Source organism: Vicia villosa, unplaced genomic scaffold (genome assembly GCF_029867415.1).
Source record: "Vicia villosa cultivar HV-30 ecotype Madison, WI unplaced genomic scaffold, Vvil1.0 ctg.000004F_1_1_1, whole genome shotgun sequence".
Lineage (NCBI taxonomy): Eukaryota > Viridiplantae > Streptophyta > Magnoliopsida > Fabales > Fabaceae > Vicia > Vicia villosa.
In genome coordinates this window covers 993,693-1,021,620 of record NW_026704934.1, presented here as the reverse complement: position 1 = coordinate 1,021,620, position 27,928 = coordinate 993,693, and the positions used below count along the sequence as shown (strand labels likewise).

General features: G+C 33.9%; 2 protein-coding genes across 2 annotated transcripts; one reads left to right on the top strand and one right to left on the bottom strand.

Moving 5' to 3' along the window:
- The first annotated feature begins 6,341 nt into the window (after positions 1–6,341).
- On the top strand, positions 6,342–16,307 carry LOC131621424 (nodulin homeobox-like). The gene is made up of 20 exons (XM_058892469.1): positions 6,342–6,494; positions 6,587–6,649; positions 8,878–8,939; positions 9,051–9,176; positions 9,258–9,416; positions 9,863–9,946; positions 10,024–10,152; positions 11,004–11,222; positions 11,772–11,897; positions 12,003–12,098; positions 12,426–12,581; positions 12,851–13,139; positions 13,251–13,376; positions 13,462–13,531; positions 13,917–13,980; positions 14,104–14,178; positions 14,402–14,941; positions 15,019–15,053; positions 15,396–15,529; positions 15,644–16,307. The coding sequence occupies exons 3-20, from the start codon at positions 8,898–8,900 to the stop codon at positions 15,913–15,915; spliced, it is 2,742 nt and encodes a 913-aa protein (XP_058748452.1). The 5' UTR covers positions 6,342–6,494; positions 6,587–6,649; positions 8,878–8,897; the 3' UTR covers positions 15,916–16,307.
- A 1,306-nt stretch (positions 16,308–17,613) lies between these two features.
- Positions 17,614–25,069, bottom strand: LOC131621423 (UDP-galactose/UDP-glucose transporter 5-like). The gene is made up of 11 exons (XM_058892468.1): positions 24,774–25,069; positions 23,815–23,928; positions 23,590–23,682; positions 23,417–23,482; positions 22,305–22,403; positions 21,080–21,159; positions 20,478–20,590; positions 19,209–19,297; positions 18,926–19,012; positions 18,782–18,850; positions 17,614–18,559 (listed from the first exon to the last, which is right to left on the bottom strand). The coding sequence occupies exons 1-11, from the start codon at positions 24,885–24,887 to the stop codon at positions 18,416–18,418; spliced, it is 1,068 nt and encodes a 355-aa protein (XP_058748451.1). The 5' UTR covers positions 24,888–25,069; the 3' UTR covers positions 17,614–18,415.
- Between the last annotated feature and the right edge of the window lie 2,859 nt (positions 25,070–27,928).

Genomic DNA, 27,928 nt, shown 5'->3' with positions numbered 1-27,928 from the left:
TTGTATAAGACAATATGGTACTCTAATCCTTTACGTTTTCCATTTCAGGAAAAGTATAAATGAGTATGCACAAATCAGCATTCAGAAGCACTGACCCAAAAGTTCTGGATGGCTTCATCAGAACATGGCCTGGCAAGACATCAGAAGATGGTCCTACAGAATCAGAACATGATCTGGAAAGCATCAGAAGATGGTAGTCAAAAGTACAAGCTCTAAAGCTCTGATGGTATCACGCTCACAGCACTTCAAAGTCTGAAGATAGAAGTTGCATCTGCACCAAATCTGAAGACTCTGAATTTCAAATGTTGTTATCTACACATTCTAAGTCCAGAATAAAGTACAAGATGAAAAGGCTATAACGTCAAATCTCTGACTGATAAAAGAAATGTTAGAAGCTACAAAAGGCAAAGTCAGTAAAAGCAACAAAAGCATGGCTCGAGGTAGTTGACAAAAGTGTGAAACATTAAATGCAGCGTTGTACTATTCACGCAAAGCATTAAATGCTCCCAACGGTCATTTCCTCTCAACGCCTATGTATAGAAGTTCCATTCAGAAGCAGCATACATCTCTCTTGCACAAAAGAACAGAAACGCTGTCAAACTGAAAAGCAAAAAGAACTTCATCTTCAACCTCACAACCTTGTAATATCTTAGTGAGTGTTAAGAAATAGAACTTAAGAGAAATATCACTTTGTGATTACAGCTTTATTAGAAGCAAGTTATACTCTTGTAAACATTTATTTTACATTGATTGTAAAAGGATTTCCTAGAGTGATCAAGTTGTGATCTGTAGACTCTAGAAGACTTAGAGGGTATCTAAGTGGAAAACCATTGTAATCAGTTGGATTAGTGGATTAAATCCTCAGTTGAGGTAAATAACTCTAAAGGGGTGGACTGGAGTAGTTTGGTTAACAACGAACCAGGATAAAAATCATTGTGTTCAATATTTTTATCTGCCAAGTTTTTGAGTTACACTTATTCAACCCCCCCTTTCTAAGTGTTTTTCTATCATTCAGTCTCATTCTAAAACACATATCACGTCGCTTGATAGTTTTGACGTACCCTCCAGAACCAAACACTTTCCCATTTTTCTTCTTTCCGCCTAATACATCATATCAAGTTCGAAACCCCACACTAGGGTTAGTAGGATATCCCGGTGGCGGTCCAGGTATTTCAAGATGCTCTGACAAGTTAAAGGCAAGTGTTTATCATACTCCTCCTATAAAATAATTAAATGTTATCATGATTTAAATAAGGCAGGTGCATAAAAGAAATAAATAAAATAACTTAATATAAAAAAGAAACTTACTTGAGTGATTCTTGAGCGGTCATCAACAAACTCTTCATTTCTCTTGAGATGAGTCTCCACATGGATCTCATTAAGAAGCGGAGTTCTTCCCAACTCTTCAGGCTAATTATATTAAATTAAAAAATAAATTAAAAAAATCATTAGTTATAATTAATCTAAAATCTAAATGATAAGTTAATTATAAATAAATAAATTTACCATCCTTCTAGCGACTTCAGCAACACTAATATTTCCTGCTGCGTAGTTGCAGCCGCCAACTTTAGATGCTCTATTTTCTTTGTCTTTTCAGATATTTCTTTAAAGGCTTCAGAATTCAAATGAACAATAAGTTGTGGAAATATTTCTTCTCTTATTCAACATGAACATGATTTGTTTTTTCCCGTCTAAGTCTATGTAAAATTATGAAAGATTAATTTTACAAACTTATTCTTCAATAAAAATATGAAGATGATAAATTAAAAATATTGAAAGAAAAATAATAAATAATAAATAATATAATAAAAATAGCACTAATTATTTAGTATATTTCAAAAATACTTATAATTTGATACAAATGTTTTTTTAAAAGAACATACAATAAAAAATTGAGAGAATATCAAGTTAGTACATAATGTATAATAGTGCTTATTGGTGTTATTAGTAAACAATCACAAATTTTAATTTACTAGCAAGATCAACTTTGGAAATCTTATATGACATTTTGTGTTAAACATTTTGAAAAAATATGATAATGTTAAAAGGGTTTCAATGTAAAGATTCCAGAAAGTAAATGCAAAAGTGATTAAATGGATAAATTAAATAAAGAAAAATACTAAAGCAATTGGATAAAAAATGTTTGAATTAAGAGTGGGACGCAAATTCATACATTTCTCACAAATTCTTTATCTCTGTGACTTGGATCGATGCGTAAATTATAAAGAAAACAAAATGAAATGGGAACCTTCTCAAATAGTCAAAATCTACTTATATATTATGTACATCAATAGCTGTCAACAACAGTTATCTCTCCAGAATTTGACATGTTTCTTGCTACACGGGTTTTTGTCTTCTGATGTGTTTCCACATGTCTTTGATTCTTGAACTGCTTCAAATCGTTACCATTGTCGAAAATGTATTCAAGTTATCTAATAATATATGTCGAAAACTCCACTTATCAAATTTGCAACTTCGTTTTGACAACATAACTTAGCTACCTACACTTAGTATTTATATTCACCTCGTATCTCGCATTTATGTAAAAAAAAGGCTTAGTCGAAAATCTCAGGCTAAGAGATGTCCCCTATACATATTTGAAATATTTAGGCCAATAAGGCAAGCCAACACAAGATAGAAGGGTAGACAGAGTATAGGACGAATAAGAACTAGGATTGACCTCGAAGACCCTCAAATCGGCAGATCGCCTACTAGCCGGCCGACTCATACTCTCCAGCTCGGAAGGGGCATATCTCCAGCTCGACAGGTAATCAGGTAATCAACTTGGACGGGTGTGCCTATGCAAATTGTAATCAGGTTTTGGTTGAATGAAAAAGCTCTTGCGTGGCAAGGGGACTGGACTACTCTCAGTTTGGGAGGAACCAGGATAATTATTGTGTGTGATTTACTTACTGCTTCTGTACTTTAAATATTCCGATGTTGCATACTCCAGTTTAGAATCTAAACTTGGTTAGATTTGTTAGACGACGATACCTTATATAGAGGGGTGAATAAATCCCCTAATTCAAAATTACAAGTTTTAAGATTTTTAAAAAGAGTATAAAATTTGGCCAGCAGAAGTTTCGCGTTTAGATCGAAAATTGTCTAAACTGAACAAGTTATTGGAACTCGGATATGCGCTACCGTAGATGGTATGATAATGAGACCATCAATGTTAACAATGGAATTCTCAAATTAAGTGTTCAAGTATCCATAAGCTAATCAATTTCCAACCAATTTAAACACAAAACAATACAGTGTCAAATTATCAAACACTTGGTGTGCGATTGATTTTTCAGAAATTTCTTTCAAGTTTGTTAATACTCAAATCCTCTTACAATCAAAGTGATTACAAGAATATCAATAACCCAACAATTATAAAAAAAAATTCAAAATTTTACTACGAATCAATCGCTCAATCAATATGTTTAGCAATTTGATAATGGAAATTTAAATGTAAGAGAAATAAAGAGATAGATAGATAGAGAGAGAGAGAGAGAGAGGACACGAGGATTTGTTTAGGCAATTCATTGATCGTCCTTCCTTGCTACAGTTACGTCTTCCCCCAATTCTAATTTGGAATTGAGATATCAATCTTACTATGCAAAAAAATTATTTACAAGAGATGTCAAGCGATCCAGCCCTACAAACCCTATGTTTGATGTTGATCCTTGCACTTATCTTCCCTTGATCTGAGTCTGATCAAGTCACCCAACAAACACCAATTGATTCACCGTCTCGCGCTACTCCTTTGCAAGAACCATCGTTCTTCAAATCCTTCACTCGGTCGAATCCAAATTGTGAGTTGTTGTCCCAAGATTACCAATTGATTCACCGCCTCACGCTACTTTTTTGCAAGAACCACCCGTTCTTCAAATCTCTTCACTCAATCGAATCTAATTGCGTAAATCTTGTCGAAACCAACCAAATCCACACTTTGATCTTAGAGGTAAAAACCCTCACAGTTTTTCCGATGGAACCACATATGATTCTCAATTCAATCTTACGTTATAACCAACCTAAGTTAAACGTTATCAACAAAGTCTAGATGGCACCCAAACAATGAATGATTATGTATACTTTGTTTGTGTATATACATAGAGTTTGAAGATGATGAAAAATCTTATGTTTATAGTTTCATCAAATTGGAAAGATGGATGTATGATGTATTTATAGCAGTGCAAGTTAGATGCAAAAGGGAGATCCAAAAATGTGAAAAAATGCAAGTTTTCTGAAAAACAACAGTATGTGTTAACACATGCGTCTACTTGTAGCAGGTTATTAGTCGACACAAAATTACAGAAACTTCAGGTTTTAAAAATTGCAGAACATGTGTCGACCTGAAAATCGTATGTGTCAACACATGAAAGGAATTTCTTCAGGATGTGTCGACCTCAAATGCAGCATGTGTCAACACATGTTTCCAGAAACCCTGGGCTTCAATGCAGCAGTACATGTTTCGACCTATACCTTGTATGTGTCGACCTATACACTTGCTTTTTGAGTGAAAAATGATTTTTCAAGCCTGAAACTGATTTTTGATGCAATGTAATCCATTTTTAATGCATGATACCTTTCTCAAACATGTTTTGGATGCATTCTAAGATCCCTAATGCTTAGGCGCACATAATGACTCAGAGATACCGTTCAATGAACATAAATGCTAATAATTTCCTAAATTTTGACTTCATGCAAAACATCTATTGGACAAGTGCACTCACAAGATTCTGAAACTGGTTTTAAAAAGAGCATAAGTTATCAAGAACACAATTCAACCCCCCTTCTTGTGTATTTAGCTCGGCATCAACCTAAGATTAGAGCTCATATTGGTAGATTGATGATGTAGCTTAGCTAAGTGTTGATTATTTTCATTGCTTTGTTCTCTGGGCTAGATATATTGGATCGCTTGTGTACTTAATTGTTTTGGTTAATCAAAATATATTTGATTCCAAAAAAATAAAAAATGAAACACATTATATAATGTCTAATAAAATTTATCCATATGTCATAACACTTAATAATAGTCGAAAACTCCATAAAGTTGATCATTTCTATAAAATAAATGAGAAACAACACTTAATCTTAAATTTATGTAAATTTATTGGACTAGTAGTAGTATTGGTGGTGAATAATTTTTTTGGCAAAATTGTAATTTGTAGTGATATATTAATTTTATATTTTAATTTAAAATAATAGTAAAAAAATAAGAAATCATTAATGTCACATCAACAAGTTGAGTCTATCGGTTGAGAAACTCAAACCCATATCTAATTCAAAACTATACGGGTTGGATTGAATATATCCATAAATAAGCGATGTTCGAATAATTTATAAGTTAGTTCCATTTGAGTTGATTAGTCGACCGCACCCATGAACACTCCTAACAATAATTTATGTATTTGAAGACGGTAGAGCTCTAATGTGTCTATGAAAAATCGATTTTGATTAGGGAAGAAAAAAAACACGAAGAGTAAATAGATTTTTAGAAGATAAGATTTTAAAAATCTGGAATTAGGAAAATATGAGATTTTCCTAAAATTTCGATTATGAAAATATAGAAATTTTGAATTTATCTTTGAAATTTTAAAATTTTAAAATCTTAAATTTCAAAAAAATTGAGTCATAAATTATTTCAAGCTGTTGAATAATGATGATGATGTAATTTTATGGGTTTGAGTGAAAACATGAGTTGGAAGTGACATAGTAGTTCTTTGAATTATACGAGTTTTGAGTAGAAAAAAATAAAAAAGATTTTGATATTTTAAAAACTTTTTTAGGTAGAAATTAATCATAAAATATAATATTTATTTATGTTAAGAAAATAAACGGTCACATGAGTTAGCATAATTGTCTATGAGAAGTCACCTGACTTTCAGAAAAATAAAAAAAGTTTTTTAAAAAAATCTAATATTGCAAGACCACATCATAATAAATAACGACTGATTTCAATAAAAGATCAATAATCTTATAAGGGAAAATCTATGTCTCTATACATAGAATTTTCAAATCAGCCCCAAATTGATAAAAACGAATCGAATATTAATAATTATATTATAAATAAGAGAAAATCATAAAAAATACCTCAGTTTTATTTTTTAAAATAATTATAACTGATAGTTTTTTAAAAATTCAATTTTCTCTTTTTTATTTATATATTTCCTAATTTATATAAATTGGTCAAATTTGTTCATTATTTTAAGAAGAATAAAGTAGAAAACTTGTTAATAAAATCAGATTTTTATAATTAAATTTATTACTCAATTAAATTTTTTAATTTCTCAGTAGATTCATTTAGAAGTTTTTTAATGAAAAAACAAAAACACAATTAATCTGGTGTCCGTTTGCATAAAACCAGCTTCAGTTCATTGTAATCTTTCACTTTTCTACTTTCCTTTTCGTTTCAATAAATGATTTTATTACATATTATATATACTCGTAACACTCACACTCCTCCGTCACACTCTAACATCGTTCTTCTACAATTCTACTTCCAGGTTCTCTCTCTCTTTTCAACTTTCTTTCTCTTCTTAACGAGTAATTTCATTTTCTTATGTAACTGTTTTTACTGAAATTTTTCCTCTTCTAGTTGTAGCTTGCATTTCTACCCAGCCAAAGGTTCTTCAATCTACTTGCTTTGTTGCTCTTCCAGGTTCGTTTTCTTCAATTTCGTTCTCTGCAATTTTTCATCACGTTAGTTACGATTCTGTTGTTTCATAAATGCTTTTTTTTGTTATGCATTATTATCATTTAATCATTTCATAATTTCGTTGTTCCCGCTGATTTAATGTTAATTTGCAATTGATCATTTTCATGGCTTATTAATGTTAGAATCTAACTAGGCTTGAATTTATTATAGGAATAGGCTTAAATGAAAGAAAATATGCTGTGTTTTGTTGTGGACTGGATTTTTTTTTTTTTACTAAGACAAAAATGTATTCATATATTGAAATTAAATTGGTTGATTTTATTGATAATAACTTAAATTCGACGTCACTAGAAAGGATGAATTTGCGAACAAACTCGGAATACCAAATTAATAACATAAAATGGTGAAATTGGAATGCTTATAGTGAACGGAATGCTCATGTCTCTGGATCTGTGAGTTGACGGGAAAATTGTTGATTGAATATGATTTGTAATCGTTGATCTGTTTATCAGAACCAACACGAACATTGCAACAAGATGGAGAATTAAACAAGGCTGTAATAAAACGACGAACAAAACAACACTGCACTCAGACGACACAGATCACGAAAGAAAAAACTCAGATCTATTGGAAACCACTTATTTAGATGAGATGAGGGGGAAATGACGGAGAGGGGTGTTTCGAGGCCATAAAATGACCCAAACCACCCCTCTCTCTTGAATGAAGAAGAAAATTTAGAGAGAAACTGTAAAACTAGGGCTGGGCATTGACAATTTCTAACTTACTTTGGTTTATAATTGTTGCTGGTGTTCCACTAATATTGTAAGATTTGGAATTAAATGAGATTTTGTTGATTTAAATTGCTTTCTTAAATCTGAGATCCAATTAAATTTCATAAATTTGAAGAGTTGTTTTTGGTGCTCAATAAAATATAGATGGAGCGAGGCTCTCGCTTTTTAATGCCTAGGGCAAACCATCATCAATCATACCATCAAGAATCCATAGATTCATGGGTGGTGGATATGTTTCTAGAAAAACAGTTCATTAAATAATACAATTTATTGAGTTTATTTATAAGATTTGAATCTAATTACTTTTATCCAATTGTTTCATGGGGTGGCCTATCAATGGTCATTAGCATAATAGCTTTTGAATTATGACAGAACTGGAGGATCAGAATCTAGGAAAGAAATGGAAGATTTTGTTGTCAAATACTTAACAGTACTATAGTTCCAGTAGTCATAAGGTGGTAATGGGTGAGGGATTCGGGGGTTAGGAAGTATAAGATGCTGGATTTGATCCCCACCCACTTTCTAACAATTTTGACTACTAACTTTGGCTCTGAAAAGAAAAAACTAGGCTAGATTTATAGTGCTGTTATAGCTGTTATTTGACAATATTTTGTACTAAACGTATTGGGGAACAAGAGTGATTTGTTCAAATTCTGCTATGTTATAGAACCGCTATTTAACAAGACTGTCCAAAACCTATCTATGACCCCTCTCTATTCTTCTGGTAAACTGTATTTTGGTATATATCTCATTCTGCTAACACTTAAGATTTACTCAGAAAATCTCATAGTATATTTTTATTAGAATGTGTGGGTTGGGTTTAACTCATCCCTACAAAATCAACTTGAGGATTTCCCCCATTTATAAACCTATATTTTTACTCTGATGATGCTAAATCGCCTAATCAAACAGGCTGTGATATAAGCCTTTCAAATGATACAACATGCATGATAGAAATATAACATACACTCTACATATACTGTATACTACTGATTGCTCTGGTGGTCGTTCCGGCTTCGAGGCTATGGGGGCAGAGATAATACATTGTCAAGTCACAAGTGTATATTAAATTTGGACATGATGCATTCATCTGCAGTAACTGCTTTCATCAGAATTTGTTTCCCACCCCCACCCTAGTTTTAGTCCATGACATCAATCCCGGTAGTTTCAATTCAAATTCTAATACTTTTTGTTGGTTATGAGCCTTCGTCTTCTCTAGCTATGCTTGCTATATAAGTTTTGGTCCCATCAATAATCACAATAGTTCTAGCTCCACAAACTTTTTGCCATCAGTCTTTATAGTATGGTTGGCGTGAACTGTCTACTGTTCTTTCAAAATGAAACATTACATTAGCGATGTTTTAACGCCTAGAAGTTATGCCCGTGCATACTGATTGCTTGTGCTATATATATGTGTCGCGCTAACATATGCTTCCTCAGTTTCCGATTAATTTTCAAGAATGAAGACTGCAGAGGAAGAGGCATCAAGCAATGATGTACAGGTAAGTGTTCACCACTTAAATATAACTTGGATCCACAATGCTCTTTTGTCCCCCTTTATCCTTCTCAATGGCTGAAGCATGAATTATATATAAATTTACTTACTTGAACAGGTGTTAAAATTGACACCATCAGTGAAGCAATTACATGGTGTTACCTCTCAGGATTTTAACAATTTATTGAAGGATTCCGAAAATTTAACTATCAACTACCGTACTGAAACAGGATTGTTGCTGAAGGTTGTTTCATACTTAGTATTATAATGCGATTTTACATCTTGTGTTTTATCAGACTCTTATTTCTGCTTGTGGTGTGTATAGCTTGACTTGGAAAAGCTTGCGGGATTGCTTCCAGCGCACCTTGCTTCGACGCTAATATCATCCAAAAGAGATGAGAGCTTGTTCAGATATTTGTTATGTGGTGTTCGACTATTGCATACCTTGTGTGATTTATCTTCCCGTAACTCTAAATTTGAGCAGGTTCGTATTTTTTAACTCACATTTATTGTATTCTGCCTCTCTTGTGGTTGTGTATTACTTTTCATTGTAAGGAAAAGACATGTTATCAGAATGTTGAAGAATGATATTTAACAAAAAAATTCAAAAGTTTGAACAGCATTTAGTGTACTAAATAATGCTTTGCTGGTCAGCGCTGGACTCTTTTTAGTGTACTAAATTGACAGTGTGACTATAGAGAGAGAGAGGCTGACTTGATTTTACTATGAACACCCAAGTTACATTACTGTTCTCACCAATTTGTAGTCATATTTCGGCAAAGAAAGACTAACGTTGTATTCACAATCCTATACATTTTGTTTGCTTGCAGAATATAACCTTTACCGGTGTCCTATGGATATTCATTTTCCTAATTTGAGTATTAAACCGTGGTTCCTATTTTTGTTTACTGTTTTAGAATATGAATGCAGATTTTTCTAGATGATGTAAAAGTGGCGGGACAACTAATTGAAGTGGTTTTCTTCATGCTAACTGTTCTTGCTGGTTATAGACAGGTCTTTCTCAGTTCTGCTTTTTAAATGTTGATCTTCTGTGTTGTCATTCCATATTGAGCTTTGCATGTATGTTGCAGGAAGACCATGCTTTTAGTGATGTGCACATTATGCATTCAACTCTCGTAGCATGCAATTTATATCTAATAACCGGGTTTATTTCAACACAGTGGAGAGATATTGTGCATGTATTGCTTGCACACCCCAAGGTACAAAATCACTTCCACCTCGTGGTTTAGATGCTTGTTACAAAAACAGTATTTTGTTTGTGCCAATTTGTGGTAACTGGTTAAAAAAGAGATACTTTTTTTATATTATTGTAACTATTTCAAATCCTTTTTTCTTAACTATTACATATCAAACTAAAAAACAAGGTAATGGCCAAGCCGTATTCTATAGAGTAGGATTGGCTACAATATCCTATCAAATCATAAAAACCATGTGTAAGCCTCTTTTTCATTATTCCAATATCTCAGTTAGTTTCCATAGTAAGTATATAGGTTCTATGGTCGGTATCCTTGACAAACTAAATTGATTTTCTGTTGTGTCGTTGTCTTAATCTCTCCATTATTTATACTCACAAAGTTTCCTATATGACTTACGAGTTGAATCCCCTTATAATTCGCGTGATTTTGTGCATCATGTTTGTTCTTTACTTATACTTTGTCTCCAAACATTTGCATGCTCTTAGACCTCAAAATCTTGTTCGATAACTTTGTCAAATTTATATTTTCCTAACACTGATAATAAGGAACTTTTTATGCCAAAGATTAATTTTTAACTGAAAATACCATTCCAAGTAGCATATCTTTCAATGTGTTTGTTGCAAACATCTTTTTTTTTTAATCAGCTAAATTATTTTTTATGTATAATCTCTGTTATGAACCAACTCCCCCTAAAAGCTTAAGTTGTTGGGTGAAAGCTCTTGAATGATTTGATACATTCTGAAACTCACTTCTCTCAACAAATTGTATTTCTTACTACATTTTCTGGAAGTCAATATTATTTATTTATTAGCTGATGATACTTTTGCTATGGATAATCGTGAATTCTATGACAGGTTGACATATTTATAGATGCGGCTTTTGTATCAGTTCGTGTGGTTGTTAGGTCTCTTGAGACTACACTTGTAGCTTATAATAAGGATATTTCCATGGAATCAAATCTGACAGCAGAAAGAAGAGTTTATCATCTCTGCCAGCAGTGTGAAGCTTCTTTACAGTTTCTTCAGTCATTATGTCAGCAAAAAATGTTTAAAGAACGCCTTCTTAAGAATAAGGTTTCCAAACTAAACTTACTACATAAATTTGAGCAGTCTATCTAAACTTTTTTTTTGAGATGAGAGCAGTATGAAATTGGATGCCCATTTACATCCTTTGTCTCTCAGTTGCAATACAGTTTATTAAAATTGGAAAGCTCAATAAATAAATCCCACTAAATACCTTTTCTAGTAAAAATTCGAGTAGTTATATATGTTGTCTCAATAAAGGAAGCCATTATATGTTTATATCATTTACTATCTTCTACACCACCTTTTCTCTCACCACCAATTTATACCTTTTTGACTCATTGTGGTGCTTTACCTTTTAGGAATGTAATTTAGGTCTGTGGAGGAATTGGATAGCTCTTTTATATTATGGTTTTGTTTGTTTCAGTTGATTTTTGGTTTTTTTTTAGTTGGTTGAGCCTAACCCAATCCCACAACATCAGTTTGTAATGTGTGCTCATTCTTTATAAACTATTTTACATATGGTGCTTAATCTTATGAATTGATTTTTTTATTGATCGGAAAAGTTGTGCTTAATACATGATTTTCATTTAATTACAGGACTTGTGTGAAAAAGGGGGCATTCTTTTGCTTGCCCAATCCATCTTGAAGTTACACATTCAACCGCATGCATCGAATAGAATCACAGCAGCTATTTCTAGGCTTAAAGCTAAAATACTTTCTATTGTAAGTCAAATGGAAAAGTTTGCTATAAATCCCTACTTTTATCTTTAATCTACTTATTAATTTATGCATATCATTAACAATACTTTCGCTGCTTTCATTTCTCAGTTGCTGAGTTTGTGTGAAGCAGAAAACATATCTTATCTTGACGAAGTAGCTAGCTCAGCAAAGAGTTTAGAATTGTCAAAATCTGTTGCATTAGAGGTTAGTTTTTGGCAAATGGCAATAATTTGATCTGTTGAAGATAATTTGCACTGTTTTAGTGGAATTTAGCTGATAGTTGGCTTGCAAAAGTTATAGCGGGATAATTTACCTTATTGAATTTTTCTGCCACTCTCATCATTTCATTATTATCTATGGGCATGTTGCTCGTCATCTGGGATGGAATTTCTGAGTGAAAGTACGAGTTCTTCAGAAAATCTTTAAATTAGCATTGTTCTATGGTTGTCTGTTGTACGTGTTTGTGCCATTTAGCACTTTGATTTCTTTATTATCAGGTTTTTGCTTTTTAATATGGTTCTCATGATATAGGTTTTTGACTTGTTGAAGAAAGACTTTGGAAGAAATCCCGGGAAACTCACTGCTGACAGAAGTCAACCAATGGGATTTGTACAGCTCAATGCAATGCGTCTAGCTGACATTTTCTCCGATGATTCAAATTTTCGATCTTACATGATACAGTGTTTTGTAAGTCGATCCTTTAAAGACAATAGAGTTAACCTGTTTTAGTATTATAGACTTGGTAGTAGCAACTAGCAAGCATCATTATGTTTTGTTTGTAAAACTACAACAACCAAGCCTTATCCCACTAAGTGGGGTCGGCTACATGAATCAAATTCTTCCATAATGTTCTATCCAAGACAATGTCTATTGTCTAATATATACGCATCTCCTTCGATTTGTCATATGTGCATTTTGTGGTTGTAATTTGACTGTTTCTTTGCATGTGATTCCAGACTGAAGTTCTGACAGCAATAATTTCACTCCCCCATGGAGATTTTTTATCCTGTTGGTGCTCATCAAACCTTCCTGACACCGAGGAGGACGCAAATCTTGAATATGATATATTTGCTGCAGTTGGATGGGTTTTACATAATACTTCGCCGGATGTAAAGGAAGCCACAGATTTGGAATTCAACCTAACCCCAAACAGCATGCTTAAAGCTTCTTATGCACATAATAGGACATCATTATTTATCAAGTTCTTTGCAAATCTTCATTGTTTTGTTCCCAATGTTTGTGAAGGTTGGTTCCTTGTCAACACTCCATACATTTTTGGTCAAATATTATTGTTGTATAGAAAGATGTATTTCCTCATATAAATAAACCTTTTTTTTTGGTAATTTCAATCTACAGAGCAAGAAAGGAACCTTTTTGTGCTCAAAGTCCTCGAGTGCTTAAACATGGATCTATCTAACTTGCTGCCGGAGTTTTCTTTTGATTCTGATGCTCCTAGAGCTGCCACTGCTAGCAGGAACCTCCGTAATGATTGTTCTCCTATATAATTATTCTTGCAGAAATATGAGCAACATATCTATACTTTCTTACGATTAACCTTTTTTTGTAGGCTCGTTGTTAAGTCATGCAGAATCTCTGATTCCGAACTTCTTAAATGTGGAGGATATACAACTTTTAAGGTTACTACTTGTCCTTCTCAGAAATGTCGCTGTAGCACTTTGCCCTATTACTTTAGCATGGCTGATTTTAAAATGTTATTTGCATAATTATTCATGCATGAGTCATATATTCAATACATTACTTCATGCATGAGCAATATGTCAAGTCCTTATGCCACTTGATTAAAATTGAAAGAGGTTTGGAAGAGTTCCTTAATTGTTTTATTTTAAATAAGTATTTTCAAGGATAATGATGACTTTGTTCTTTGTCATCTCCTTCCCAAACTTCAACTCCCCGTTAGCGCATGAAACATTTTTCTGCCAATCATTTTACTCCTGAAGTTGCAGCATTATAATTTATAATTTCACCGGTAAGTAAACAACTTCTACCTGTGAACTTTTGTAGGGTGTTTTTTGGCGAATTGCAATCACGATTTACTTCAAATGGATCTGGGAAAAATCAGGCTCAGGTAAATCCTCGTACTTAAGTTCAAACTGTCAATATTGTCTTTTTCTGTTCAATCTCTTTTTCTCCTCTGGTCATTGATTGCCTTTCTTAATTGATGTATAAATGTGCCCAACCATTCTACCAGAAAACTCAAGATAGCAAATTTGACAAATCATCTTGGGATAAGTTTTCTAAACTCAACATCAATGAGTGGTATCAGGTATTTGCAATGATTTTTATTTTCGGCTTAACACATTAAATGATAAACATTGTCTAGCTGAATGTTCAAAAGTGTAATTAAATATAATCCCGCTTTAGGGCTACAGAATGCCTTAAACTGTTAAATAAACAAATAATCCAATTTTCGAATTGGATTATTGGATTATATGGTTACCATGTAGTTTGTCTTCACAAAGTGATCTGAGAAGTTTGATTTCCTGTAGGAGGCTCAAAGTGCTGGGGGACGCTCATTGCCTTTAACTTTAACTGGTAAGCAGCCTGCTGATCTTGATAAGAAGGGTGGTAAAATCAAGGAAGGAATGTCGGAGAATTCTTCATATCCAAACTTGCAACAACATAACTCCAAAGCTGAAGACAAAATTCAAGGCAATGGCTTAAATCGACAAAGTCATGTAGAAAATAAAGGCATATCTGGTAAAACAGCATCAGGAGGAGCAAGAGATACTGACAAGGATGCTCATAGAATTGAAACAAGTGGTTCAGATGCCAGTTCTGCAAAAGGAAAGAGTGTTGCTGTTCATATGGATAAGGGCGAACTTTCAAAATCAAATGAGCGTCTTAAAAAATTTGCAGCTGAAAATCCAGAAGATGAAAAGATTGAGCTCGCACAGAGGAAAAAACGAAAGCGAACTATTATGAATGAAGAACAGGTGTTAACGATAGAGAGGGCACTCTTGGATGAACCCGATATGCAGCGAAATGCAGCTTTACTTCAATCATGGGCTGATAAATTAAGTTCGAATGTATGTTAAATGTGACTCAGCCATTCAGTAGATTTTCATTGACATGTTTTGCTGAGACTTTCTTGCATGTTTTTCAGGGCTCTGAGGTTACATCGTCGCAGCTTAAAAATTGGTATGCCTTATTAGCTTGTCATATACTAGTTTGTTTAAGTTATTGTTCTCATTGCACTACATGCTTCTCTGTTCAGGAACTGATACATGACCTATTTGCTATACAGAATCAGATAATGAAATATCTAGAATCAATTTATATATAAAGTTTCTTGACCAAAACTCTACTGAGTCTTTGTTTAATATCTTATCTGAAGCTGATCTATTATCAATTAAGGTGTCAATATATGAAGCATGGTCTCTGAATACTATTATACAATTATATTTTTTGGTGTCTGAAATGTTATTTGGATACTGAATATTAAGCAATGGTTGTAATAGAATGTCATTTCTGCCATATCAGGTTGAATAATCGAAAAGCTAGGCTAGCTCGCACAGCTAAGGATGTTCGACCAGCAACAGCTGATGTTGACAATCCAGTCTCAGACAGGCAGAAAGGGGCAGTACTTGGATCCCGTGACTCACCTATTAGTCCAGGTAATGCATCACATGGAAGAAAATATCTTTAGTCGTGTGAAACTAGATCAACCTAGGCCTCATTTTCTGAATTTGTAAATGGTAGATGTCCATAATTTGGTCGTTGTTATGCAGGTCAATATGTTATGCTTGTCGGCCAGCAAGGAGAGGAGATTGGCAGAGGAAAGGTATTTCAGGTGCAGGGTGAGTGGTATGGGAAGGCCTTAGATGGGAACGCCGTAGATGGATTCGGAGTCTGTGTTGTGGATGTTTGTGAGCTCAGGGTTGATAAAGGGTTGCAGCTACCCTTCACGTCAGAAGCCATTGGCTCAACATTTGCTGAGGCTCATACAAAGTTTGGTGTCATGAGAGTAATATGGCCTACGAACAAAATGATGGCGTTGTGATCAGTCTGAGTTCGTGATGCTTCAGCGCCTGCAGTTGTTCCTTTGCTGCCTGCTGTAATTATCAATATTCCATGCAGTTCCAAATCCCTGTGTTTATATTTCTTCTATTTCCATAGAAGTTAGCTGAGAAAGTTCCAAATCCATGTATTTATGTCTTATATTTCCATAGACAGACATTAGCTGAGAATAGCAAACTTACCAAAAAGAAACAATCATGCTGAATAGAGAAGGGACTTGTAGAAAGTAGAAGGGGCATAGCCGGTTACAAAAATGTTTGCTAGGGTCTTATAGTGGTGTTTTTGGAAGGAAATAGTGGATGTAAATTCACTGTAAATTACCTTTACAAATCTAGCCCATTTTATGTTAGAAGTAATAGTTTTATGTTAAGATTTCATTTGTATCTTAGGGTTACTTGTTTAAATGAATTGCTTGAAAAGGATTAATTTTTTTTCAAGAAAATCAATCATGAGTGAGCAAAAGATGGAAATCAAATGAAAAACCAATCTTAAAGTCGGTTTGACAAAAATAGAAGAAAATAAATTTGAGTTCAGAGTTGACTCAAATTTGTTTTTGTTTTTTAAAGGATACCATAATGAGGAGTGAGAATGGGCTGAATAAATTTGTCTATCGGATTTCAAAAATGCATCTCCACTCAAAACGTTAAAACTAAGTCACACTTAAAATTGAATATGTTCTGAGATACATCTTTAAAATTAGAGAGTATTTTGGATTTTTTTTTTTTTACAAGGGTGTGGTAGTCATTATTAAGATATATAAGTAATTCTTTTATGCTTTGGCAAATTTAGTTTGTTATTTCATAGACTTATTGACACGTTAATCTATTTACAAATTTATTTATTTCAACCTACTTAAATAAATGATTTAATTTATGTTTGGATAGAATAAAAGATAAATGAGACTAAGAATTTGTTTGGATTGAGTTAATTAAGTTTACCTAATGACATAAAAAAAATTATGAAACTATTGTTTTGAAAAACTTTAATAGAATTATGTCATTGTTCATAAGTCTTTTTATAGTTTTTTATTTATTTTAAATATAAGCTTGATTTTAGCATTTAATTTGGATTTTATAAATTTTTAAAAATATATGTGTTTGATTTTAGTATTTGTTCTGGACTAGGCGCGAAGCTGGTCCACCGTTGAGCAGAGTCCATTCCACATCCGCGTCGAGGATGGCCCAATACACTGGCCCAATCCGCTAGGGCCAATGAAGAGATGTGTTTGATTTTAGTATTTGTTCTGGACTAGGCGCGAAGCTAGTCCACCGTCGAGCAGAGTCCAATCCACATCCGCGTCGAGGATGGCCCAATACACTGGCCCAATCCGCTAGGGCCAATGAAGAGCACGTTTCCCACGTGCTCCTCACCAAGGACACGTCATCAACTGCCTCCCATGTCTTGTGTGGCAAGCAAGACGGTTTTGCCTCCCGTAACAGGTAGCTTCGCCTCCGCCCACGCCTCCGAAGATCACAGAACAGTTGACGCAGGATGGTGAGCACGTGCTGCTCAACCCCGCGTGCACGTGGAAATCCTGGTGGTCATCCATTATGGACTTGGACTTTCAGCCCATAATGGAGTCCATTGGCCCTGCAGAAGGGTTCCCTATAAATACCCTTCTCTATAGAAGGGTGAGGTATTCGTTTTTCTAACCCTAAACCTTGTGCCTCTACAATCGATACTTACTTTAACATCAGAGTGTCTACGGGTACACCATCTTCTCCATTGATTGCTTCCAATCCACGACGTCCGTCGGCCCCAATACTATTTTTGTAACTATCATTGCTTCGAGTTTCAGTTATATTAACTACTTTTTTTTCTATAACTAGGGGAGTAAATGAACGAGTAGCTCAATGAAAAATGAGGATACATTTGAATTTTGCTTATTACTCAAAGCTTCTTTTTTTTTTAAAGTGCAGAACAATATTAAAAGACACATGTTAGAAACAGAGGGTAATGTAGGGAAAAAAAGCATGCCCACAGTTGTCAAGATGTTTTGTATGATTGAAAAATCCATTCAGTAATGCATGTTATAGTTTTGCGATAATATATGCAAGTTATATTTTTGCACACTTAGTTTATAGATTATGCTATCATAAAATAAATTGCCAATAATGATGTTAAATTAAGTAAATAATTGACCCCCAAAATTACTACAAACCTCCCATCTTTCCCTCAAACACATCTAAAAAACTGAACAAAAACAACTTTGCTTGAGCAAAGCATTATACATATCTCGATCATTAAACATCTTTTGGCTTTAGTAAGGTCCATAATTGATCTCCCCTGTGGAAAATTGTAGGGTTAACAACATCCTTTTCAAGTTCTCTATTGTCAAAATCCAGGAATCTAGCTGCATTTGGTGCTGTCTGAATTTAAGTCAAACCACATCTGTAATACTGAATGTGTATCTCTTGAACTTTAAATTGAATCCCTTCAGACATTGTCAGGTGTAAGGTCAGTATGCTTTGCCTCTATCTCAGTCACGGGTTGTCCTTCAAATCATCCTTCAAATCATTCGATTCCTCATTTTGAACAAGCTCTACTGCGGATGATTTTGGGGATGCTGTCTTCTGAGGTACTTTCTTCCAGAAACTTTTTGCATATAGGGAGCCGAAGACAATGACCTGACAATGTAATGGCGTTACAATGCTTATCATTAAATTAGGAAATGGTTGGTATCATTGGATCACACATTCAAGTGTAAGCTTTGATCAATATACAGGGTCAGTTTTTCAATTTTAATCAAATTAAGTGCAAGCAAGGATAAAGAAATGGTGTGATCTTGGAGTGCAAGTGCAACATAACTCAATTCGTTATAATATTCAGAAAATATAAGAAAGTCTTACTGCTCCAATCCACTGCTCCCAGCTAAGAGGATGAGAAAACCAAACACACGACAGCATAATGCTCACCAACTGCAACATTTCGAATAAAAAATTACAAACATTGAAATATTACACAATTATAGGGAAAATGAGAGTTACATTTACCTGTCTTGTGGTCATTATGGTAGCAAATGTCAGAGCACCAAAAGTGCGAATTGTGTAGGAAATGAAAAATTGGCTAATTGTTGCAACCTGTGTAATCCAATAATAAAACAAACTCCAATGAAATAAATGCTAAAAAGGGGGAAATCTTCTTGTTTTTGCTTTTGAAGCCAAAAAAGAAGAAAATTTTTTATTTAGGTATATTGCTACAGGTTTAAAAAAATATCTTAAAACAAACAGAAAACGAGAATGCAATATAAAATTAAAACAGATGTCATTTACTTACAGTCGAAAGTAATGCTATGTCAAAGAAACAATCATGATGCCGATATACAAACTCTACTGCTAGTATCATGTGTCCTTGTACAATAAGACCTACAAAAAAATATCAAATATCACTAGATTAGCATTGAAGCTTGAAGAGAAACAAAGCTAAACCAAAATGTATGAGAACCCACATTTCAGAAAGAAAAAAATACTATTTGAATTGAATAAGTCTAGATAGTTTATAAAACTAAGAATAATGGTTGTCACGAATCACGATAGTTACTAGTTAGTAGTTCTTTAGCAGTTGGGACTGGGGGGAGTATTTGTTGGAGAACTGTAAGCATGTAGAAGAAGAGAAAGCAAGGCTAAAAAATAAAAGAAACGACACTGCAAAGGTTGCCAGGGTCAAACATTATTGTATTTAATAACTTCTAGTCTTCAGTTGTAAGTTATATACTGTAGTTTGAGCAGACCATCCAAGACTTTTAGAATTTTTTATCCATCGCAAACATTTGCCCTCAAGTACTCCAGCAAATGAATCGTTGCTTTACCGAGTAAGATATGTTAGACTCAAAAACACTAGGAGGATAGGATGCAAAATTTTGAAAATACTCGCTAGAAATGGGTTGCAATATAAATGAATGAGACTGGTGGCATAAGGGGAGTGGGCAGGAAGTGAACGGGAATCAGAGGGAGTTTATTAGAGGGCGTAACAGACTTGGAGAGGGCATCTTGTAATTGAGGAAATTGGTGTGTGGTGGTTACCGGGGAGTGAGGTTGGCTATCTTTCAGTCCAGGATAGCTTTCTTTCATTTCTATCCATCTTTTGAGGAGCTTGCTCCAATTTAGTCACAGTTTCATTTTATTTAGTTTCATTTCATTTGCGTTGGATCTAACTCATTCTTACAAAACCAACTTGTAAGGCGAAGGTTGTTCTCCATTATAAACACATGTTCAAGCCATATCTCATCTAATGTGAGTCTTAACACACCCCTCACGCTCTAGACTAGACAGACATATGGAGCGTGAACCGAGTGGTTTGATAGCAGTAACCTAATAGAAGGTGGCCCAATGAAATGAATTTTGAATAGACTCTAATACCGTATTAAATTTTGGATTGGACCTAACTCAATTTTATGAAACAAACTTATAAGTTGAAAACTACCTCCACATATAAACACATTTTAATACCAAATCTCATCCAATGTAGGACTCCTATCAGATATGAATGAAAATTTGACAAAATATAATGTTCAATACAAAAATTCACTGAACTTCTTAAACCAACCTGTCAGACTAAGAATACAAGAACACAATGTCGTATAAAATATCTGATTATGGATCTCCATGTCATAGCCTCTAAACATCTTATCTTGGAATGTGCTTGTAAAGCCATCAAACCTATAACAAAAAAAAAGAGATACAATGGAGGACTTGTTTATGAACCATATAAATTCTTAAAATAAGTTGAAATAAGCATGCACTCAAGAGCCTGGAAGAAAGTTCAAAATGCAGATTACTATAAAAGGGGGATTTAAGTTTTAAGTATAAAAGGAGGTTTTAAGTTTTAACTATAAAATGCAGCTTCAAATAACCAGTACAGCTCAAACCAACAAATACGGTTCACAATGACTATATTTGCCCATAATAATTTTACACTTTTTAAGATGGAGAAGTAAAATTATACATGGGAACTTATTCAAAGTTTTATGGCGACAATGTACTTTCATTATGTTTTGCCAGCAGAGAAAACAGTTAGACAAATAAAATATATTCAGTGTCCACAATGAATGAAGGTAGAATTAATTTTTGGACTTTTTTCCCATACAGTATATAATAATACATATAATCACTAATCATAGGAAGAGATTTTAAGTTTAGCGGTGATACCCAAGATAGCCACCCATTAGAAGAACGCCCCAAACTGTATTTTCCCTTCCTCTGCTGTATGGACTTAGGTCTGTTCCTGCCTACAATAAAAGCACGATAATTTCTTTAGCTTATTAAAGAATGTTGCCAGCATATTAGGTGATAATGCATCAGTGACTATATAATGAATCAAGACTCGATAGTAAGAAAGTAATACTTCCTCCATCCCTAACTATAAGCTCCCATTGCAAGTTTCACATATATTAAGAAAAGGTGGTAGTGTAGTTAATGTGGCCATTTTGTGTGAGAATATTACTAAATTATCTTGTGTATAAATGTATTTAGACTTTTAATATTCTAACACAAATTAGTATATTGATTAGGGTTATATCTGGGAAAAAAACAATAATAAAGACATCTAGTAATTTCAAAGGAGGTTTATATTTAGAAACATTTTTTTCTTATGGGTGTTTGTGAGAAGTAAACCAAGAAATGGTCCTAATTTATGAGTATTAAACCAAGGTTGTTTTTTTGGATATGCAAATGATTGTATATTAGCAGTTGTTTTGTTGGTATTTTCTCCTTCACCAAAGAGTTTGAACCTTGTTGGTATTTTCTCCTTCACCAAAGAATTTGAACCCCAGTCATTTAACTCTTTCAACTCTTTTAACCATTAGCTCAAACTAGCTGAGCTACCCAACGCCCCAACCAAATATGATGCTTGGACGTGAAAAGTGCTTGAAATATTAACATTGTGAACAGCCATTGTCCATGTAAGCCCTCCATAGTTGCATTTTTACAACGATGCTTACTTTGTTAGATTTCAACATAGGGGGTTAACACTGTATGCAATGCAATATCTGTTGATGGCTACTTTTATAATAACTGATCATCGACCATTGTGGGTCTTCCTTATTGGGATCAGGAACCCAAATCCCTTTCGACAAGATTAGACCAATGATTGGAGTCCTCTTTCGTTGCTTGAGTCACTCGGCTATTGTGGTAGTGCTATTATGACATCAATGGTGCCAGTCCTTCAGCCGCTATTGCTGGCCCTCTTGCTATCACGAGTGAGAGGGAGAGTTAAAACTTTTCTTGTTTCAGATATTAAACTACTAAACACTTAATTTCGTGAAAATATTTTCCTTTTAAATCTTAACCTATGCTACCTCAGCCACATAGACACATATAGAAGAATGCTAGTAAAGCAACAGAAAATTCTTAGGATCAAAGGTCCAACAATTACCGGATATAGGATAAATACTGAGCAGCCAAGGGTAACTAAAAAAGCCAACAAATAGTCAGGTCCCTTGTACCTCTTCTGCATGATAATTGTACCCCAGACCTGCATAAGATACAAAAGAAAGAATACAGATTAAAGGTATATAAGTCAATCTTTGCAAAAACATGGAACAAGATTCATGGAATTTGACATATGATGTAAGAAAGATAAATTAAAACCTACACCGACTCCACTATGAAAAAACTCTGCTACTGTAGAACTCATAAGAAAATACAGGAAGTCCTTGGAATAAATGTTCAAACCAAAAATACAAGTTATACTACAATCTGTACATAAAATATCCTTTTACATTAATAAACAACTTGTACAACAAGTAAAATATCCTCTATAATTCTTGAAACATGTACAGTAATCTCTTAGACATCTTTACAACCCCCACAACACAACTCCTTGCCTCACCGAATTCTCTATTTCATGGATAGACTGCGTCAACTTTGAAAATAAATTAATCGATCAATTTTATGTATCGTATTTAACATCACAGTCTAGAATCTGGAGCATATACATGATTCTTTCATGTCATGGTGAATTTATATTATGTGAATATTCAATGCTTAGAAATATTTCTCCTTCCCTTGTTTAATCTGTAAAATAAAGATGGTGAGAGAGGGAGAATCAGGCCAAGTATTTGACACCAATTCAAGAACTATATTCAATTTTTGAGATCATTGAATGATTGCAAGATTGTGAGGTAAAAAAAACATTCTAGTATCTACTTGACACTTTTTAGCCTTTACAACTTTTTTCCCTTTCCCCATTTATTTAGTTAAGAAAGAGCACAATAATAACAGATATTACACAACATTGAGGACGCACACGCATACAAAGAGACAGCATGAACATTCATTTTTCAACAACAACATAAATAATAATAATAATTATTATTATTATTATTATTAGTCAACAGAAGCAGTAGTGACTGGCAAGGTGAAAAATAAGCTACAGATAATGGAATAAGATAAATAAAAGAGAAGGGGTAATGTATATAGAAATTACGCAGTCATTATTGTAAACAAAATTTACATAACTGGGAGCAGCATGAAAGTTTGACCTACCATAACCGGTATCATTTTCGCACACTTCGCAAGAGTCTGAACAGGAAAACTAACATATTTGAGGGCCTGGAGTAAGAAAAATGGTGATTTCAGTATATATGGGATGCAAGTTATATCCATTAACGTTACCAATTTCTTATAAATTAACAGGCACACAAAACTATGTCTCATACCTCATACTGACAAGTTGTGGTTAGTATGTTTGATACTGACACAAGGGAATACTTGTAAATGGGAGCCACTGGATCTAATGCTTTTTTACTTGCCTATAACAAATGTTGAAGATTATGATTAAATGAAGCCACAACAAAGATGTGTCCCAATTCAAATACTGCAAAACATGTAAACTACATGTAAAGATGTGAGTATTTTAGGATGCATAAAATGTATATACTTGCCAGCAAAGAACCAGCCGAAACAGCAGACGTCATGATCCGGTTGCAGAAAACAAGAAAGAGTGAATACTTGAAATACTCCTTTTCTGCTCCATATGGTATTCTCATGATCTTTTCCTGCAGGAACAAATATCTATAACTCACTAAACAAATCTTGTTTTCTTTTCTAAAAAAAGCTATAAAATGTTTATAAAAACGAATTAAGTGCGATTAAAATGTTATATGACCATCTATCATGTCATTCTTTCAATTTTTTAAAAAAATATCTCAAATATATAAATAAATAAATAAATAAATAAAAAAGTATACTTAATCCTCCAAAACCCTAAATCAAAACATATTATGAAGTAATTTTGTATCAGCCTATTAATTGTTAAGAGTTTCTGATCGACAGTATATTTATAAGTAGAGGCAATCATCAGTCATCACCTAACAAGTAGATTATCCCTCACCTCCATTCTCCTCAAACCTAACACACCTTAGGTGCCCACCCTAAATTCTAAAAATAATTCTATCTAACTGTGAAGCACATACACCGACACGTCAACAATTAAAAAATGAATAAATTAAACATAATCACGAGTATTTGTGGCGGAATCGGACAGGGGTGGGTGCTAGAGAGCTATATCTAGTAATAATGCATGCAAATTATAGAGCTAACTAAGCATGAAATTAGGGAATACTTAAACCAAGGGTATCACTACCAATTTATCAACCAATCATGTTTTGTTGCTAATGCTTCTCTTGATTTTACAATAAACTAAACGCTAAACAAAGATTAGCCACTAATAATACTGTTTCTGTGTGTATGTGTGTAACAGAAACCAATTAATTAATAGTAATAATAGTTAGCACATTCAAATTAACAATACACGATGCTTAAGCCATAAATAATATGCATTAGTGCGATAATTAAGGTGAGAATAAGATTGAAGAATAAATGGAGATCGCAAAACGAAAACCTGTAAGAGGCCATAGGTAACGAGCGTAAGCATGATTCCGGAAACAGCGAAAATGCCTTTCCATAAATTATCTCTGAAGCTAACAGTGGTGGAAGAAGATGGTGATTCCGCCATAGGTGGAACTCGAAGAACATAAACGGCGTCGGATTGATGGATTGAGTGTAGCGACAGTGGGACCCACTCTTAGACCAAGTTTTGTGTCTGTGTGTATTTCTGTTATGTTAAAAAGGGAAAGAGAGGAAGAGTGAGTTCACCACCTCATTATCATGCGCATGGCTTTCTACGCCATCTTAGATTTTAACTCATATTTGTATTCTACATAATTAAGGAAAATGTTAATTACTTTAATTTTATTATATCAATTAATTATTAATTATATGGTTAGTGAGAAGGTTGAATGAAATGACATTTTATATGTGTTAATTACAATGTGATTTATTTTAGAGAAATGGAATATTAGGTAAATAATTAGAGAAAAAGGTTAATATATTGACAGTGTAACTATCAACCAGTCACAACTTGTATTAGAATAAATCACACTTTCATTTAAAATTATTTTTAATAACAAGACACTTTATTAGTTTTCTATGAGATAAAAGTATAAAATAATTTTACACTGTCAGTACATATAAATTAAACTTAAATAATTAATTGTTAACCAAAAAAGGGATTGTTGTGTGTTACTCATATGTTAGCACTTCTAGAACAGTTATTGAGTTGAGTCATGAAAACCAAAACTAAAAACAGAATGATATGAAATTTAAGGTTATTTGTATCCTTTAAACAAAAATTTACTTCAAATTTGTAATCATATAAAAATAACTTCAATTATAACTTCAATTAGGTTTTGATTATCTATTTTGTATTGGTATATTAGGATTGAGCATGAGGGGTGACTTGGAGACTACTAATGCATCATTTCGTCTATAAAGTCTTATGATTGTTTGTTTTGTAGATTGATCGTCTGTTGATTAATTGCATTATCTATCTCTGAGATATCTCGCCTGATGTGGGAAAATGGAGGAAGTTATGTGTCTCTGGCCTTTAACGGTGTGGAAGAAGTCATGGGGAATTTAACCACGATATCCTAAATAATATGGGATTAATTATCAACTCTCACATTCACTCAAAAGTGGTTGCTATTCTCAAGAAGTTTGGGATCCTTGCACAATATTGCTATAAATATCTCAACCATGAAGTTGAGAAGGACAATCACATATTCATATAAATACTAGAGACTTAGATCTTCTCACCTCCCTACGTGTGTTAGCTCTAAACCCTACAAAATACTCTAAAGCCTCTGACAGCCCTTAATCATTAAGGGTTGTCACGTATTGTGCTTTTAGCAAGTACAATTGGCGCCCACCGTGGGGGCCCGATAAAACTGACTTGGGTCACACTCATTGTTGTTTCCCCCATCTTCTCACGATGAATTTTAAGCAAAACTCTTATATCAATGTTAACAGTGTTGCAAGGGAGTTTCGTCGACGGGGGAGAATTTAGTTCCTCTCGAAGAAAGTAGGACACACAGGTTTTAGCAGCAAACATTGTACTTGCCAACACTACCAAAACCTAGGTAGAAAGTGAGAATCCATAACCACTTTCTCGAATGAAGATGTTATTGGTGTTCTTCTCCGCAACAATGATATCGTGGTTATCATAGATCAGTATGATAATTGGCATTTGAAGTGAGTGATGATCGATCCTATTAGCACAACAAATATCTTATTTTGGAGTGCTTTCCAAAGGCTCCGACTCGACCCAGACAACATCGGAGCATTCCAAGTGAACAAGGTACAGGTAAAGGTCCACATAACACTCAGAATAATGTTTGATCCAGAGGCAAGCACCAAATTAATTAAAGTGAAGTATCTTGTGGTGGACGATTTGTCTCCCTACAACATTATTCTCGGAAAAATGCTCTCAACTTATTAGGGACCCAAATGTAGCGGGCTGGGACCCTAGATTAGGGACCTAAAACGAAAGTCTCACTTCAACAGAAAACCTAAAAGAAGTCTATATTGGGCCCTTGAACCACTAAGTCACCAGTTTGGGTACCTCTTTACCTTAATCTAAAGAAGGGGTGTTAGTCGCCTTACTCGTAAGGAACATTGATTTGTTTGCCTGAGAACCCTTGGATATGCTAGGAATAGATACCAGAGTGGGGTGTCATAGGCTCGTCATTGATCCCACTGTGAAACTAGTGTCTCAAAGGAAACACAAGGTTGACAAAGAGAAAAGAGAAATTACTGATAAGGAAGTGCAAAAGCTGACAAATGTCGATTTCATAATAGAGGTAAAATACCTATCTTGGTTAGCTAATATGGTATTGGTAAGGAAAGAATCAAACAAATGGCGCATGTGCATCAATTTCACTGTCCTTAACGCTGCATGTCCGAAATTTTTATATCCATTACCCAACATAGATCGCCTAATTGATGATGCTTTAGGCTAAAAAGCATTGAGTTTCATGGACTTCTACTTAAGATAGAATCATATTAAGATGCATCTCACGTATGCACCCAATATAACATTTATTTCCAATCATGATAATATTTATTACATCATGCCCTTTAGACTTAAGAATGAAGGCACTGCCTACCTAAGACCCATGGACACGATGTTCTCAAAGCAGATAGCGCACAACTTAGAAGTGTACATTGACGACATGATAGTGAAGACTTAAAAATAGAAAATTCATGACAACCCACATTTCATGAGTTATTATAAGTCATGATTAGTTGTCTTAGCTTGTTGATTTGTTAGTTGTTAGTTTAATTTATTGCGTTTTTGTTATTTATATAGTAATTTACACATAGCACAATAGGTGCTTTCTTTTATAGTTTTTATATGTTTATTTCTTGTTGCAAGGTTAATTATGATGAGTTGAGGCAAGACAGTCGGTGACAACAACTGGCAGTCAAAAAGAAAGCTTAAAGCTAGAAATAGCTAAGAGAAATAGAGAAACAATTAACTGGATTCCTAGGGCATGCATTGAAGAAATCTGAATTGGAGGAATGCTTGAAGTTGCAATAGAAGAGTATTTGAATTGAATGGCTAAGATCAATTGCACTAGAGGACAAAAGGCAGTACATAATACACCCACTGAGAGCGCGCCATGCAGAAAAAGACAAGCGCCGCCTACACCTATGTTG

What these genes read in the sequence shown, in the direction of transcription:
- LOC131621423 (XM_058892468.1), bottom strand. Translation starts at nt 24,887, where the DNA reads ATGGCGGAATCACCATCTTCTTCCACCACTGTTAGCTTCAGAGATAAT. An exon ending in CGAAAATGATACCGGTTATG is followed by an intron (nt 22,404 to 23,416) that starts GTAGGTCAAACT and finishes TATCTTATGCAG; the next exon opens with GTCTGGGGTACAATTATCAT. An exon ending in CTAATGGGTGGCTATCTTGG is followed by an intron (nt 20,591 to 21,079) that starts GTATCACCGCTA and finishes TTTTTGTTATAG; the next exon opens with GTTTGATGGCTTTACAAGCA.
- LOC131621424 (XM_058892469.1), top strand. Translation starts at nt 8,898, where the DNA reads ATGAAGACTGCAGAGGAAGAGGCATCAAGCAATGATGTACAG. An exon ending in CATCAAGCAATGATGTACAG is followed by an intron (nt 8,940 to 9,050) that starts GTAAGTGTTCAC and finishes TTACTTGAACAG; the next exon opens with GTGTTAAAATTGACACCATC. An exon ending in TCGTCGCAGCTTAAAAATTG is followed by an intron (nt 15,054 to 15,395) that starts GTATGCCTTATT and finishes CTGCCATATCAG; the next exon opens with GTTGAATAATCGAAAAGCTA.